Genomic DNA, 18,225 nt, shown 5'->3' with positions numbered 1-18,225 from the left:
TTGTCTTTAAATAGCAATGCAGTGGCAGTATGTTATCCTTAATCACAAACACACACTTTTTAACATTTAGCAGGAGCTTTAGATCCATGCAAGCTCCCAAGTTATGAGAACACTTAAGCAGCAGCTTTTCTCCCCCCCTCTCTCTCTATTACTCTGGCTCCCTATAAAGGAGCAGTCCTGCTGTGTATATCTGACCGTCTTTGCCCAGCCTCAAGAGTTTGAGCTGTGACGTATTTGCTAACGGGGACACGCGAGTTTTCACACCGGTGCTTCATCTGGTTGCGAGGGCGACTATTTGGGGGAGATAAACTGCTCTTGTGCCTTGTCGGAGTTTTCTTCCCGTCATCTTCCCGCACTTGTCAACAAGCCTCACCTTCCTCCTGCTCAGTCCACCTCTGTCCACCAGGAGGGAAATAGCGGAGTTTGCTTTCCACCGTCACTTTGACCCGCTGGACTGTGAACACTGAGTCGTGTGGAAGTTTCTTTGGACACCCATAGCCGAAGGCGCAGGAAAAAAATAAATAATGGTTGATCGTTTTAACCACATTGTTCCATCGTTGTTCTTTGGATGCCTGGCTTGTCTTGTGGTGACCACTGTTGTAGACGCAGACGGTAAGTCAACTTTTCTAAGTTTGAGATACTTAAACAAATGTGACAACACAACTATAAACTTCATTATAAATTCACGGTTTATACGTTTTTAATGCAGTATAAAATAGGTTTCACAGGGTGACGCACTGACCGTTACTCGGAGCGCGCGCGGATATTGGCACCTGCGTTGCAGTCTCGTGCGTCTCGAAATAATCGCAGAGAGCGCGTTTCCTCTTAGTATTTCTTTATTCCTCTAAAATAATTATTTTGTTTGATATCTATCAAGCCTCAAACGTTTAGTAGAGCTATGGGTAATGGCTATGCGTCCAAAATAGAAGATTTTAAACATAAAAGTAGCTTTTCTTGCATGTTTTCGAACTCCAGCTAATGTGTGATAATGTGCGGGACAGTGTGCTCCTGTGATGCTGTAAATGGATCACACTTGTGGCCAATTTAGCAATCAAATGACCACATATACAGTATCAAACCTCTCCGCTTATGCAAGTGTAACACTGCAGATAGAGTGGAAAAAAATTGCTTTATTATTAATATTTATTCTATTTTATTGTGCAACATTAGTAACTGGCATTTGATGTGTTAATAATTATTTTCCTTAATTAGGGTAAACGTGTATTGATTAATTGATTATTTAAACCTGCATTTTTGTACTGGAATGAAAGTCTGTGTCTTGGCAAACAAAATTAGGATACAGATTTATCAGCCTCAAAGTTCATATTTGTGCATTGTAACTCTAAAGTGCATATCCCTTAAATAAAACTGATCCATCATCTCAACTTGGGGCCGATGGCAGCTGGAGTCTAGTTCCCCTGAGATCAATAACTGGCCCTTAAGATTAGCATTCTATCACCTCCCAGTCATCTTATATCTCTTTAGTTCATAATACAGGGAAGACAAATGAACATTGTTTGGATTTTATTGTAACCAATTGTGTAGGCCCTGCCACTACCAAGTGGCTTCATACAGTACAGCAGTGATCATGAAACCTTTTATGCAATATCGAAATGTTAATAACAGGTAAAATGAAGTTTTCTTCTGACTCCCTGCTCTATCTCTCCCTCTGTCTTTCCAGGTCGAGTGTTCGTGTTGGACATGAGGAACTCCTCTGGCCTGCAGGGCTTCAGGGACGCTGAACAGGCGTGTGCCTCACGACATGCCCGCCTGGCATCAGCAGAGGAGCTCCGTCACTCCGTGGTGGAGTGCTTCTTCTCTTCATGCACCCGTGGGTGGCTCTATGGTGGCACAGTGGGGTAAGAGTAGAGGAGTATTTGTTTAAAGGGATGTGTAGGGAGATTTGAGAGATGTCAAAGGTCATTTTCGGTGTGTGCTTCTGTGTGTCAAGCGACTGAGGTTGCGGGAATGGGGGAAAGAGACAGGAAGTTAAGGCAGCGGTGGCAGTTATAGAGAGAGTGGGAAGAGAGTGACACATTTTAGGGGGGAAGAGAAAAAAGAGAGAGGAAGAGACGGAGAAAGACTCCTCTGTTCCTTCCTGGAGGAGGAGGGAATTCTGAGCCGGGGTGTCATCTCGACAACCGCCTCCATTTACAACTCTCATCTCCATGGTAACATGGCACACAGCTTCAGCACCTAGTAGAGACAGAAAGTGACAGAAAGGCAGGCAGAGAGACAGCTGATTTGGCCCTGGAGAAAGATAGGTGCACCGACAGTCAAAGGTTTGATTGACAACTTGTACCACTAGCATTAATCGCAGAAGAAGTATTGCAGTCGTGCTGCTGACCTAAGTGGTTTTAAATGTAAGGTGATTTTAAGCATGGATGGAGGTGCGGTGCTTGCTAATTTGTCAAAGGTGAACAGTCTGTTTTTAAAACATTGAGAGAATTTAGTTCATAAAGAGTAACACAAATCCTACCTCTACTGCGCGTCTACTGCGCGTCTACTGCGCGTCTACTGCGCGTCTACTGTGCGTCTGCGTCTGACTTTTTTTCACCGACCGTGTAATCAACCTAGAGCGGCCACACATCCAACCTCAGACGCACTGCTGATGCCCGTCGGAGGCACGTCTGCAGCGACGCTCCCCTTTACCTCAGGAGACTCGCCTATTTTTTTCATATGCATCATAAATGACATGAAAGAACTTAATTGGAATTATCTATGAAAACTCTATGTAGAAAGATAGGGCTTTTAGAAGCAGCGCTGCAGCAGCAGCAGCTGCTGAGACGTTCCATGTGTGGCCGAGAAAAGTCAGAGAGAGGCAGCAGTAACGGAACGCGACGCGCTCCAGAGGTAGACGCAGGATGTGTGTGGAGGCCGTAATGCCTTTCATGCAACACCTTTGTGGCATCCTTCAATTGAAGGCAAACAAGTGAGCAAGCTGTGCAGGGGGTTTTCTGATTTAACATTTTGAATTTAAAAGTTCAATTTTCCATCCATCCTCGTTTCTCTTTTTCTGTCCCTCTCTTCCACAACACCCACTCCCTCTCCCACTCAACTTAAACACAACAATCACAAGCGAGCAGAACATATCACAGAAATACAGGAGGTTAAGAGCAGGTATTGAAGAACACAATGAATGTTCGAAGAATAATTGTTTCTTTTACTTATTTCTACATGGTGTAAATTGTGTTTTTTATTCATTTATTTATTTTACACTTTTTCAGGAAGGTAACGCTCTAGTGAGAGTGCTAATCAACCACCATATAGTCCTCTGAGCTGCTTTTTTGCCTGCTTTTCTGTCCCCCTTAGACTTTTGTCCTTATAAGCTGAAGTTCGTGTGGTATAATCACACAGTATGACTCACACCGCTTCTCAGTCTGCCTGTGCTGGCAGTCAAAATTATTTCCAATCACTTATGCTTTGATTAACTTTGTTACGGGAGTGCGCTAACACACACACACACACACACACACACACACACACACACACACACACACACACACACACACACACACACACACACACACACACACACAGATACCTTTTCTATTTTATGAAGCCTTATTAATTATATTAATGTTCAAACATGTTTTTAATGAAAAGTGTGTCAGACTTTATTGATGTGTCTGACCTCAAACTTTGACTGGTGTCGGGAGCTGCTATGGGAACACAATTTGATAGGCCTGGGAAGCTTGAATCAGTCAGAAGCTTGAGTCGGTCTTATCTGGTGCATTTGGATGACAAAAATAGACTATTTACTCAGCATTTTTTGCCACTGCAGATTGTAGGCGTTCTGCACTGACCACATCATATTCATTTGGTCCCTGTGGAATGCGTATTATACCAAGTCCCTAATGTTGTGATTGTTCTATATGAAGCTGGCTGTAACTTAGTGCTTCTGCATGGGAACCTCTATGCGTAATGTGCTATAGTGTGATAATACTCTGCCAGAGGCTACAACCACTGATACTGCAGCATGTCTGAGCCATGATATGTGTTCCTGGACTCTGATGTCATGCTATAATAATATTTGATTAACCAACAAATCAGTGACGGAGAGAACAGCGAGTACTGAACATATCTGTCTTTGTTTGTCGTCATGATAATTATATATAAACCATGATGTTCATATATAAACCAGAGCTGCAGCTTTACTTGTGATATTACTCAACAGAAATCTCTCTTATTTGTTGTGTATTTGTGAAATCACCAATATACAATCTAACAATACTCCATTCTAAGTAAAAGCTAAATGTACTTATAGTATCAAAAGTAAAAGTACTTGTCCAGCAGAAAAAAATGCCCCTTTGACTGATATAACAATATATTAAACATTATTAAATTGTTCATTTTGATGCATTAATGTGTAAGCAGCATTTTACTTTCGTAGCGTGGGGCCAGTCTGATTTATTTTATATATACCATGAGGTATGTGAATGTTAAATTCTCTATCGTGATTTGATCAATCTTATCCATTAGTTTATTGTTTTTTTAGGACCACAGTGTGTAACGTTGTGGGCAGCACACTGAAAGCAGTGGGTGTGAGAACAGAAAATGGTACAGAGGACGCTGCACATATGGATGCCTTCTGTATCAAAGACAAAGGTCAGTTAACACACAAACACAGATTCATACACTTTTTTAAACCCGTACGTAACGATGTGCCACCTCATTGTCTTCTTTACTCATATCTACTGTGATATACCAATCTTTGCCTTCTGATGATTTAACTTGATCCATGAATATACACAAGCCCAAATGGAGCTGAAGCTAAATTCCACACACCTATTGCACTAGCCTGGATCTAAGGAGGGGAAGGGGGCCAGTCTGTGGCTGGTTTTGGTTGCCACCCAGAGGAGATCTAGTCCTTCCTCATAAACAGTAGAGCTACTGTGGCTGTTTACTAAACACCCTAAAGCTGGAACAAACTCTCTGATGTGGGAAAAACGAAAAGAACATATCCCCTTAAAGCATTGGAAAGCAATGACATGGTTTTACAGGCATGCTATAATGGTAAAATAAACTGTGTTTTGTTGCAGTAATTACCATAAAAGATTAGACCAGAGTCATGACAATGCATCACCCTTTATCTCATCCCAGTGGCATTGTGGTCGCATTTCTCAAAATTGCATACACATTTTCCAACAACCCCACTGCTTCCTGTCCCTAGAGTCATTCTTATCTATTTCTGTTTAAAAACAGGATTTTGACTCTGTTAAGCTGCATGAGAATAAAGACTTGTTTTACACTGAACACTGAAATATTTAATAGGGATTGCATTTACTTCATGTTATAGTTTGTTTCATAATGAATCTTACACTTTGTATGTTAAGTGTAGTCTTTTAAGATAACATGCATCTCTGTGATTATGGTTGACAGATGTGCCGTGTGGGGACCCTCCATCCTTTCCTAATTCTCGTATACAAGGGCACTCTGGGTATGAGATGGGAGATGAGCTGCTGTACACATGTGTGCCCGGTTATTTAATGCCCAGTGGGCACAGAGCCTTCAGTCTGCTGTGCGACAGCTGTGGAGAGTGGTATGGACTGGTGGAGATATGTGTCAAAGGTAAGAAGGTGTTTTAACTGTTCATATGTGAGTGGGACAGAACTGGGAAGAGGCAGAAAGAAGAAGCCACTCTTTACTCACCCTCTTCAAAGCTTTGAGCTTTGACCCAGACAGGAGACCACTCTGAGGTCAACCTCCTCACGTCTTGCTTGTTAGCTTTCAGTGTTATTATGGGTTTGATTCCTGGCTTTGAGAAAACAGCATCAGTTGTGAGTTGGGACGAAAAAGTCTGCTATGACACCCCAGTGTGACATGCCACAGTGTTGCCCAGCTCATAGCGGAGGGAGAAAGGGGCAAGAGTTGTCTATGTATGCAAGACGCTAAGCCTATGTTCATGGTTAGCTACTAGTGTTGTGGTCATTTTTGTGATCTACAGCAGTGGTTTCTGACCTAATCTATGATTTAAAGACTTCAGAGAGAAAACAAACTGATTTCTGTAAAAAAAAAATAATAATAACTTTTCACACAACCGTTTAATATACTGGATACTTTTACCCGGTCGAGATAAAAGAAGGTTGCTGAGAATGTTAGTGAACGATTGACCACAACAACAACTACAACAATAATAATGATAATAATAATAATAATAATAATAATAATAATAATAATAATAATAATAATAATAATAATAATAATAATAATAATAATAATAATAATAATAACAATAATAATAATAATAATAATAATAATGTAACCGTTAAAGTTATATCTGGTTATCCTTACAAAAACTCAATTATTAGTTTGTTACAAGGATAAACTCCTTGAGAAAAAGCATGTCATTTTCAAGGGGTTCATTAAAACACACACACATACGCACAGACACACACATACGCACACACACACACACACACACACACACACACACACACACACACACACACACACACACACACACACACACACACACACACACACACACACACACACACACACACACACACACACACACACACACACACACACACACACACATAAACACACAGCTATCCCAAGCCTAGCTACTCCTACACCAACACCAAAAATGTTGCAGTGTTACGGATTAGACTATTTGTTGGCTAGGACAAGTGAATTCCTGAAGTGTGTGTTGGTTTTCTGGAATAATGGAATTAAGAGGTGCTGGTAGGCTGATTTACTGACCTTTGGACTAGATTTGTCCCCTGCTTAAATAAGCTAACTAGTTGATGGCTATTGCTTTGTATTTCGAGTATTGACAAATGGCATCAATCTTCTTATCTGTGTCCCGAATAAAAAGAAATCAATTGTAGTTCCCAAAATGTCTATTCTAATAAGAGCTCATAATCCAAAACTTTTGGGAACCATTGATTTAAAATACTATATACGATGCCTCTTTGATTTTTTTGGGTTGAGTTATATGAACATGAATGTGGAGAGATGATTTAACTTTGACACCTTATCAAATACATGTCCTGGTTTTGTTTCTGCAGATGAAACTGAAAGTCATGTCGACTATGAAGAGAAGTTCACAGATTCCTATGGAGAGACAGAGCACAACCACGAGAGACCAGAGGAGGCTCATGGTGAGGTGTACGAGCAGGTGCATGGAGCCGCATATCCGGGGGGGAAAACGAGTCCCGAGAGTCAAGAAACGAGCTTCCATGTTAAAGTTCAGGATGGACATCAAGACCAACATGGACAGCATGGAGGAGGAGGAGAAGTTATCAGTAGAAAATTTGAAGGAGCTGCAGAAGTAGAACAAAAAGCAGAGGAACGGGCTGTTGAGGACTTTGTTGGTCATCCGAGGTGGGAGCAGGAGAGGAGGGAGCTGGTTACGACCGATGAAGCTGCAGCTGCAGCCACAGAAGCACCTGTCTCTCAACTTTCCCAGAAACACCTCTTCTGGTTCCCCTCTGAGGCCTTCCAGGAGCAGGGACATACTGTATCCAGCAATCCAGTCACACAGACTACACAGAGAGCCTCAGGCGCCCAATCAGAGGAGAGCAAAGAGCACAAGAGCCAAGAAGAGCACCGACATCCCCAGCGTCCAGTTGATGTTGACGTCGATCATGGCCGAGATGATCATGATGACCATGACGACCTGGATTCCCCTGACGACAGCCACCACGATGATGAAGATGAGGGTCTGAGTCACCAGGAAGAAGATGGTCACGATGATCATGTGGGCCATTACGTTCCTGCTCCAGATCTGGATAGACGGGATCATGACGATCATCATGACCATTATGATATGGGTGAGCATGAAGAGGATCGTACTCGTGTCCGCTACGGGAGCCAGGAGTACGACGATCACGACGATACTTACGATGAACATGAAAGCTATGAAGGTCACGACGATGTGACCCACGATCATGGTGACGATGATGGAGGACATGATGTCGTCTCTGAGGAACATCCAGACCAGGATGACCATGAGGAGGACCACGGTGAGGAGCATTCTGAAGCAGATGATAGTCACCATGATGGTCATGACAAGTATGATGATCACGATAGTCATGAGGATGACGATGGCGATCATCAGCATGTAATAGTTTCTATAGCAACCGATGAAGGTCAGAACGTCACTCAGAAGGAAACAGCAGGAAAGGCCACTACAGATGACACCTGGCTGGATGGCTACCCTGTCGCTCCGGAGGGAACGGAAAGCAGTGATTCCACGACGGAAAGTGTAAGAACAGAGGAAAGCGAGGTGGAGACAGTTGTCAGGACAACGGACACACCTAATGAAGTGGACATTCGTAGACCCATCCCTTACACCAGCTTACCAGATGTGCCTGAGTCTCCCACTGAAGAGACTGCCTTAGAGCAAGAGGGAGTGGAGGAGATGTTGCCTGGCTTCATCCCCACCGCTGCAGCCTCCCCAGACCGATCAGAGCCCTCAGACCCCCCCTCCTACTCTGACCCCCTGGACTACGACACACAACAGGCTGCTCCCACTCAGTCCTGGCTGAGTGACCACACTGAGCACCCCTTCCTTGATCAAGACCCAGCTCCACCGGTGCACGACGGGGACATCCTCACCGAAGTGCTGGACGAGCACAACCTTCCCGGTGAGACCGGCGAGAGGGGCGAGATAGAGGGAGAGGCGGGGGAGGCCACCTGTACAGGTGAAAACTGCCCTCCCCGTCCCCCGAGCTCCTACAGCCGTGGTCCCACAGTAGCAGCCATAATTGTGCTGATGTGTGCAGTCGCCACAGCCGTCATCGTCGGGGTGTGGTGTTACCGGAAGCAACAGCAGAAGACCTCAGTGTACGAAATGAATGGGAAGGGCCAAAGTCAGAACAGGCAGGGCCAACAGATAGAGATGCAGCAAAAAGTGTAGGAGCACGGTGAGGGATGAGGGATGCTGAGATAGGACAGAGACATTTCAAAGAGGTGAGAAAATTCAGATGAATGTGAGAGGAAAGCACATCCCCTCATCTTGCTAGAAAATACTGCATAATTGAAGATTTTGGGTAGTTATAAACAGATGAGTTTTGATGAGAAAACCTTTGCCCATGTGGTGCAGAAAATATTATAAAACATAGGGTTGGGGTGAAACTTAAACGAAACAAGGCGGTAGCAGTTCTGCCTCCCCAACTCATCGATTTTAAGGAATAATAACATCTTTGTTATGCCTTCAAATCATTTTCAATGCTCTGACATCTAGCTGGAAAGGTAGAGAGGTTGTGTTTGGACTGGACTCCAGAAACTGAAAAAGGAGATTATTGCATACTCCAGAAACTGAAAAAGGAGATTATTGCATGTAGGAAAACCACAAGAAGGTAAGGCCTGCCGCCTGAAAATATAAACTGAGACTTCACCCTCCAAAGCTCTTGGACATTGAGGTAAAGATGTTCTTTGTCATCCTATTGTTATGTTTGTTGACTTCATTGACTGCTCGTTTATAGTTGTTCTTGATTCTCAATCAATTTTTTTTGTTCTATTTGTCTGGATTATTGTGTTGATAAAACTGTATTCCACTTGTTACCCCACGGCAAGAGCGCTGAAGTTCAGAGCATTTCAGACCATTGCAGCAGATTTGAGCAGGTAGTCCCAAAAAACGACCAAAGCCTCTATAAAACCAGTACGAACGGAAAAAAAGTTGATGATGATAATGATGGTTGAGAAATGAGGGAGTAAGATGAGAGGTGTAAAAGCAGAAAGGTGTGATAAGGAAGGATAGCAGGTGAAACATTTTTAAGATCTTCCTTCCTCTGTTGGTTTTGACAGTTGGCTGGTGAGAGCTGGTGTCCATCCAGACTGCAGACTCAGCCCCTGTGTGTGTGTGTGTGTGTGTGTGTGTGTGTGTGTGTGTGTGTGTGTGTGTGTGTGTGTGTGTGTGTGGGTGTGCGTGCGTGCACGTGTGCGTGCGTGCGCTTGTGTGCCCGAGTGTGCATGTCTGTGTCTCAGGTCCGTGCAATTTGCTGGTCGGCGGCACATCGTTTGTACTGACAGTGTTCAGACCAAATAGAGATTAAACAGTGTGGTGCTGCCGTAGCAACAGAATCAAAAACTTAAATCACACCCCCCCCATTTTCAGTGTTAGGTCTTATAGTTATAACTTAAAGAGTTAGTAGCAGTCTTAGGGTGTTCAATGGAAATTTGTATTTGATTTATAAATATTAATTGGAGTTGGGTATTACTTTACATTAGGGCTGGAGGAGCACATGCCCTAACATTTATAGCATCATACATCTTAACATTTAGCTCAATAACGACAATGTCATGCTTGATATTTTATTGTATTTCCTTTCTTTGTGTGTTTATCCTGATAAATTTAAGTATAACAGTCAAAGAGGATTATCTGGACTGGGCTCGTTGGAGAATGTAACATCTTGTCAGGTATTATTGGATGTTGTAGTTAGTCTAATTTGAAATATTTGGGAAATCAGACAATTCACCCATTAAAATAAAAGTTCAATGAGTCAATTATTTGGTTAGAATTCATGATGTTTATTATTTTGTTTGTTCCTTAGCTTTTACAATGTACTGTAGCTGTGTATGATTCTGATATTTACGCTCTTGCTGTACTGTGCCAAATACTTTATGAGCTTAAAAACTAATACAAATGTAAATAAATTCAAATGGCTATTAGATAGTTAGTTAGATAGTTGAGTTTGCAATTTTGGTGATGTGTGAAGACTACAAAATCAATAATATGGCAATAACGTAAGAAGAAAATGCTTCACTTGTGATAACTTTAAAAGTGGTTGGTGGTTTGTAGACAAGGCACTTTATGGTGTCATCAGTCATAAATGATACTCATTTAATTTCTCTTCATAAATCATACATACCCTTAACGTCCAGTGTTCTCAGATGATTTCTAAAAAGCATTTGCATTGACTTATTTCAGATTGTTAACACTATGTCACTCACCCATCCTTTCATTTCCATATTGTGGTGTCTGAAACCGAATTGACACTGATGTCTTAATGTGGTGACAGGATGAATAATAAAGTAACTGTTGTCTCAATGTTTCTGTAAATATAAACTGTAATAACTCGCTGTACATACTGTAGCATCCCTGGTGTTTGGGAATTGAATCGGATGTGTTTCTTCACAGAGATAATTGAGCACAGTTGACATTAGACGTTGCCTCTTCATGTCTTACACAGGGTCAGCTCGTCTACCTTTTTACTGCACCTACCATAAGACACTACTGTTAAAACACAAGTACTGTACTCTGACAGGATGAATAAAGACCACATTGAAGATTTCAAGCAAGGAACTGTCTGGTCTCATTCCAGCAGGTTTGCCACATGATCCATGTCTGGAGACTGATCATAACCTACAAGAATGTTACACTTTCATACAAATATTTCATTTGGGATACTTATGTGCAAACTCATCACATGACATTTAAAAGAGTATGTATTAAAAGGAAAGTATTTTTTATAAACATCAATGACAGTCATTCAGATTATGCTAATATTTCTCCATGTTTGTTCTTTCATCTTAAACAGCCTGACGTGTTGGTGTGATGTCAGGATGAAATGTGTACTGTAAACTTGTTATCTAAGTCACAATAAACTCCTAAACATTTTTTTACTTTTTGATTCGTCTATATTTGCTTCTGTCGAGGTAAAACTGATATATTCACTTACGGTACTGCTTCTCAAATCACATATCTATTGTCCATTCATTGTGTCAGCGTGTGAAAGTGACTGATTTGTTTCATGTTAAGGTGTGACTTTGCCCTTTGACCTTGACTCTGGACAATCAACTTTTTATCCTCACTTATTCCCTTTAAAACGAGGTGACTATTTCTGTGTGATACATTCTAAAAATGTTTTTAAAAAAATGAACAAAAGCGAGGTAGATTAAAGATGAAGCATTTTTGCGAGGGAGAAGGAGAAGTAATAAAAGAGACAGGTGGATAGAGGAAAGGAGAGGAATGAGAGTGCAGAGTGAGATGCAGTAATACATCGAGAATGTTCCCCTGTGGGTTTTTAACATCACTGTGTGACAAACTGCACAGAGACTCAATGTTCAAACATTATTAAACAACTCAGTGTTTTCTCTGGATGTCTCTCAGCTCAGCACAGACCCTCGCAAACACCCAGCTGTTCATGATTCCAGTCAAAAATCAATAGACTGAAACCGATTATATGTCGCTTGTATAATCAGATAAATAATTTTTTAAAGTAAAATCCCCTCAAAACAAAAATAAACGACCAGAAGGTGTATTTGCATCCCCAAACTAAATTCCCCAGATCCCCAAAAGTAGCAGCTGTGGCATTACAACAACACCATCATCATTACTTGAAAACATTTTTTTTATTAACATTTCATTAAAAAAAAATTACCATTTGTGAAGGACAACATTTATGATTCACAGCAATTAAATTGATCCATAAAACAGTGGGTAAAAATGCTTATGTCTCTATTATCGCCATTGTATTTAAGAAATTTAGCCACTGGGCTGTATGTCTGTACCGAACTGGATCCATACTGGATATTTAGTGCACAAAATAGGAAATAAAAAAAAATACTCTGGATGTGGATCTGCAGGTAAAAAAACACGTTGACCAATCAGAGGGTCATTCAAAAACCCAATAAATAGAATAATGGGAGTGTTCGGTGCTGCTTTGTTGTTTGTGTCTGTTTTTCAAAGTTTCGGTGGACCTGCCAACGTGGGGAATTGATCCTGATCCAGGAACTCATCTATAAACTCCACCACCTCTCCCTGCGGACACACACATGAAAAATACAGATGAACAGCCAACTCAATTTGTTTTTTATTTTGGAAATAAGCATACATCAGGCTGGAGGATTTATACAGTTGAGATTACCGAATGCTATTTACCTCATTCAGAATGTAAGCCTGGCTTATGTTGGGTTGCCCTGATGATGACTATACTTTGGTCCTTGTTCTGCATCGTCTGAACTTAACTTTTGAAATAACAGTGTCCTGCTGCCACCCCATGGCTGTCTGTTACATTGCAGCCTGATAAACCACAGGGCCAACATTGTACTGCATCGCGTCATGTGATCAGACTGAAGTGTCCAGGGTTTTTCCATAAGTTACACAAGGACAGGGCCTCAAACGACCCAATCTGATACTCTAACGACTATCATGGGAATCATGCAGGTCTATCTTTAAGGATCTTGATCAAAGGTAGCCTCCATGGCTAGAAGCATCCTGTGATTCTGTAAAGGCCCAAAAATATGAAAACAAAAACACAGGCACATACCTCATCGTCGCCCACCAGGCGCTGTTTGGAGAACTCCAACATCTGTAGTTGCATGGTGGTCTGATTGTAGTATCGCACTGACTCCTGTAGCGCACACACACACACACACACACACACACACACACACACACACACACACACACACGCGCGCGCAAACAACAAGTAAAAGGTGTGTTATTGTGAACCAAAGACAAAAAACAGGGAATGAATGCGGAGGTTGTGTTAGTCCAAGTAACCTTACACACATAGAGTTACGTTCAAGATTGATATAAATCTCATATCTGTCCTGTAAATATGAGGCTACAAGCAGCAGCCGGTTAGCTTTGAAAAAAGCATTGAAACCGAGGGGGTAAACACATTAACGGTTCTCAGTAGCCTCTACTAGTCTCTAGTAACTCCAATACACCACAAAGTGTTATTTTCACACTTTAGTTTTGGAAGAAGGGTTTGCCAGGTTGGGGAAACTGTTTACTCGTTCTGTTGTCGAGAGTGACATTAAACGATTGATGCCTCGCTCCCTCTCTCTCTGGAGCCAGCAGTCGACTTGCAAAGCTCAGCATAAAGACTAGAAACAGGGGGAAACAGCTGGCCAGATTCTGCTGTATCTAGTGTAATTCTGTTGGATCTATAGTGTAAAATCAAAACGTTGCTTGGATGAAAGGGTGAGGATGGGAGGAGTTGGGTGGGAGAATTTACTCTCTGCACTCTTTTCTTGTTTCCCTTGTAATGTCAGGGTGACAACTGGTAAGCAAATTTGCCCAAGGTGTCTTTTGTAAATTTCTCTGTGGTGTGATGAATAAAGGAATGGCTTATCTTATCTTATCTTATCTCATGGCAAAGACTTATGCTAAACTAATTGGCTGCAGTATCATCACATTTACTGCACAGACATTAAAAAGTGGTATCCATCTGCTCATCTTACTCTTACACAGATTGAGTTGGCCTATTTCCCAAAAATCTCAAACAAATCCTTTAAGATGATCTTAAAAGGTTTACTATGCAAATTTTCATTACAAATATTATTATAGAGTCGCACAAAAGTAACCCGACTCAATTATCACTTCTGCCTCACTAGAATGTGTGGTGCTGTATTGACCTGCACACTCCCGCTGGCTGCATTTTGCTTTTTTTGATTTGTTTTGTTTTCGTTTGCTCCTTCGGGACGTTTCTAGATGTTAATCCATTGAGCAGTGCACGTGGAGAGTGTTGAACCTTCAACCAATAACATCTGGACAGTGTTGTCCCTCAACCAATATTTTTGTGTGACTCTATTTTATAATTTATTTTTTCGTTAAAATGTTGCAAAGTCTGCCTTTAAGGATTAAAAAAAAACACAAGCATATTGGTTGGAACTAAACCAATAAGCCTGATCAAATAAAAGGATTTAATATATCTAAGGTTAGTTGTCTCACCGATCTGGGGAGGAAGTCCTCCTCTGTCAGATCCCACTGGCTTTTGTGGTACTGGTAATAGGCCACGTTATTCTTCATAACTTCATCGCTGGGATCAAAGAGCATGTAGCTGGCTGCGCATGGCACTGCGTTCTTCATGTCCTTCACTGGAAACAAAACAATGTAAGCACATGATCCAGGGATTTTCCAAAATAAAAGTTCTAACATATTTGGTGGAAACTCCAAATGACAATAGTGCTCTGGTTTCATCATCACAGATAACAACATGCTACTCACATTTGTAATAAGCAAACTGCAGATAGTGGTACATGGTAGCCACAAACTTCTCCACGACGAAACCCCCTACGACAGGCGTCAGGTCACGCTCACAGCTCACTTTCCTTTCAAGGACCTCTATGTAGTGATCTGTAGAGGGACCACATCTTCAATCATCAAAAAAGAAGATTCAACATATTTCAACAACAAGTTGTATGCTGAGGAAAGGGTTTGAGATGGAGGAAAATTATTTACGCAAACAAAAACAAAGGCAGAGGTGGAATTGGAGTGCTGCAGATGAGTCTGGCATGGACTGACCTGATATGGAGGGATAGAAATCTTTAAAGTCTTTGACGTCCCTTGGGCCCTCAGACGCAGCCAGACACTCATCGTAGACCTTGAAGAAGTCCCGCAAGGCCAGCTCCATGTCTGACACTGAGGTGCGGAAATTTTCCCCATTATACGCCCGCACTGCACGCACAAACAATGTCTGCAATGAAACACATACACAAAGGAAAATATCAGTCAGTCATGTTATCATTGTAGTCATTTTGGGCATTGTTGCACAACTAAAGCATTAAATGAGTGTAAAAAATATTATTTTCTAGCTTAAGAAAGTGTTTCACGGGATAATTAACTTATCGGTGACTAAATGACATACATTTATTTTAAACATAGGTCAGAGAAGGAGGGTGGAGATTAAACCTCAGATTTACTTATTTTGCTGGGGCCGCAACAGCCTCCCACAATGTTGCCGGTTCAACACAGGCTGACACCACATCAGAGACAATAATAACATGGTGTGTGTATGATTTTGTGTGTGTGTGTGTGTGTGTGTGTGTGTGTGTGTGTGTGTGTACAAAGATATGTTGGTATGGGTGTGACTGTTGCAGGACCGCAGCCTTTCCAAGTTTCCTTTTGACAGTACCACTATGCAAACTAAAGTGTGTGTGTGTGTGTGTGTGTGTGTGTGTGTGTGTGTGTGTGTGTGTGTGTGTGTGTGTGTGTGTGTGTGTGTGTGTGTGTGTGTGTGTGTGTGTGTGTGTGTGTGTGTGTGTGTGTATGTGTACCTCGTAGGACTTGGTCTCTAGGTCTTTGAGGTGTTCGTCGGCTCCAGGCAGACTCTTGTAGTATTCCATGTTCCTCTTCATCATCTCATCATTGGGGTGTTTCAGCAGGAAGGTGTGAGCAGCAGACACCGCCTTGGCCAGGTTGTCAGACTGAAAGAAACAACCCACACTTTATAAACAGATTTTTATTTATTTTCTGGCTCATTCGATAACAGAAACAATTCAAATGTGATTTTAAAACTTGACTGAGAGGTACAAGACATAATGATAACTGATACATTTGCAACAAATAATTCCTAAATATTAGGCTACATGGTGAATACTTAGAAAATGTAGGTTTTTGTCACAATGGCTGATTCAGAGTAATGCAGGATCTATCTTCTCACTCATTTCTATGTAACTACTCAGTCATTTGTATACCTTTTTGTTAAGTGTCAACAAAACAGGCGGGGAGATCCTTGGGCGATTACCTCAACTTTCCCATGTCAGGGAACCCAACAGAGAATTGGGGGCTCCCTAATAAATACATATTGGGACAGATAATACCCATCTTCTGATCTACCCAGGAACCCACACTACTGTAAAACCATAACAATGTGCCAGACTATCAGGTTTGATATGTATCATCATATGAACATTGTTAATTTTTCTAAACACGCGAATTAAAGCGCAATCATTCAAGGCCTAAGGGTTACTGAGAGCATAACTATTAACTTGATCCAAACCATGCCATAGACCGCACCTGTGTGGATGCATCTGTGTTTCTCCTGTTTATCAAATCATTCTGAGTTTTATTTCAATTCATTTGTCACACCACTGTTTAGCTCTATACATAGCACAATTTTAAACTTTGGCCCTAAACGAGATTCATAACCTGATCCTAAATCATAACTATCCTACTTCCTCCAGTCCATTGAAGAGGCGACGACCATGCGTCTTTAATGTTTCCTTAGCCCACTTGTGAACGTTTTACATCTGAATAGCAGGGATGAGAAAACACAAGCCTGCACAGGTAAAGGTTAAGGATCTCCTCTCTTGAAGAGCCGGGGGGGTGCATCCGTGGCAGTGGCACACGTCAGACTCAGAACGCAATTCAGGAAAATGAAATGTCAATGACGTCAAAATAGAAACACTGTCTCTATTTTCACCGTTACAGTGAGTGACACCACAATAAAACATGAGTAAAAACCAAAACATTCCCTTATCATTGTTTACTTTAGACTTTAATGACCCCACGTAGACTATTATAACATGTTCTTACTTTGAAGTAGGCGTACTGCAGGTATTTGTACGGCTCTCTCCTTTCAAACTCGTCTATCGTGTCCCGGCTGGGCATGGTCTGCCTGAAAGCGGGCAGACCCTGTTTGCAGCGCTTTAGACACTGCGCCCTCTTCATCACATTGCCAAACGCCCGCAGCTCTGGAAACTCCGCAAACTTCTGCTCGTCTTCCAGTCGTACGGAGCTACAGTTGAGGTTGCAGAAGGCCTCGCTGTCCCGCAGCAGACGGTAGAGGCGCAGAGACACCTCCATGTACTCCACCGTCTCCTTCCACTTCTCCCCGGTGTACTGGTCCAGCGCGTATTTGTATGCGGACTCCAATGGCATCAGCTCGTTCCTGGGGAAACTTCTAAAGCTGTATTTTTCATACTGACAGTTCACCACAGAGGTGAAAAATGCGATCAACAGCGCAGAGAAGAGTTGGAAAGAAGTGGAGGCTGCCATTTTTTTTTAGTAAAGTTTGGTAAGGGGTGGAGGGGCTGGCTGAATGGGATGATCCCAATCCCGGACGGTAGGTGTGCGTGGGTCTAGGACCGCCTCAAGTTCCACCACGTATCCGAGCAAAGCCTCCCCTCCCCCGGGCGCAGGGCTCGAGCAGTCGCTGGAGCTGCTCCTCCCACTTAAATCTCCGGTAAATCACTGCTCGTGTTCTGTCTGTACACAGGACTTGTAAAAACCTAATAGAGCAGGCCTAGACATTTCATAATTTAACAGCAACACTGATGAAGGAACTCTTTATTTTTAAGACACACGTCATTGAGCTATTTTAAGTCCAAGACTGACCAATAATATTGTTCCCTAAAATACTTTAGTTTAACCTACTTTCTCACGGTAACTAATTAAACCCCTGAGGAGTGTCCCTCCCCCTCCACTGCCACGTAGAGAGAGACATTCCTGCCTGTCCCATCCGCCCCCAAAGTCCTAAACGGGATGCATACATAACATCATATAGCCTTCAAGCAAACTTTTTGTCCCGCGCGTTGTAG

The 18,225-nt window shown here is 42.1% G+C and overlaps 2 protein-coding genes across 2 annotated transcripts; one reads left to right on the top strand and one right to left on the bottom strand.

Annotated features, from left to right (window-relative positions):
- Positions 1-524: 524 nt before the first annotated feature.
- susd5 (sushi domain containing 5) lies at positions 525-8,869 on the top strand (the record flags this gene model as incomplete). The annotated part of the gene is made up of 5 exons (XM_080045859.1): positions 525-612; positions 1,682-1,859; positions 4,499-4,608; positions 5,383-5,571; positions 7,017-8,869. 5 exons carry the CDS (start codon positions 525-527, stop codon positions 8,867-8,869), a joined length of 2,418 nt encoding a protein of 805 aa, XP_079901985.1.
- A 3,426-nt stretch (positions 8,870-12,295) lies between these two features.
- Positions 12,296-17,798, bottom strand: crtap (cartilage associated protein). The gene is made up of 7 exons (XM_080046130.1): positions 17,222-17,798; positions 15,961-16,110; positions 15,209-15,380; positions 14,912-15,040; positions 14,636-14,781; positions 13,224-13,307; positions 12,296-12,715 (listed from the first exon to the last, which is right to left on the bottom strand). The coding sequence occupies exons 1-7, from the start codon at positions 17,681-17,683 to the stop codon at positions 12,638-12,640; spliced, it is 1,221 nt and encodes a 406-aa protein (XP_079902256.1). The 5' UTR covers positions 17,684-17,798; the 3' UTR covers positions 12,296-12,637.
- Between the last annotated feature and the right edge of the window lie 427 nt (positions 17,799-18,225).

This window comes from Ammodytes marinus (assembly GCF_949987685.1).
Source record: "Ammodytes marinus genome assembly, chromosome: 17".
NCBI classification, from domain to species: domain Eukaryota; kingdom Metazoa; phylum Chordata; class Actinopteri; order Uranoscopiformes; family Ammodytidae; genus Ammodytes; species Ammodytes marinus.
This window is presented reverse-complemented; position numbering and strand designations above follow the sequence as displayed.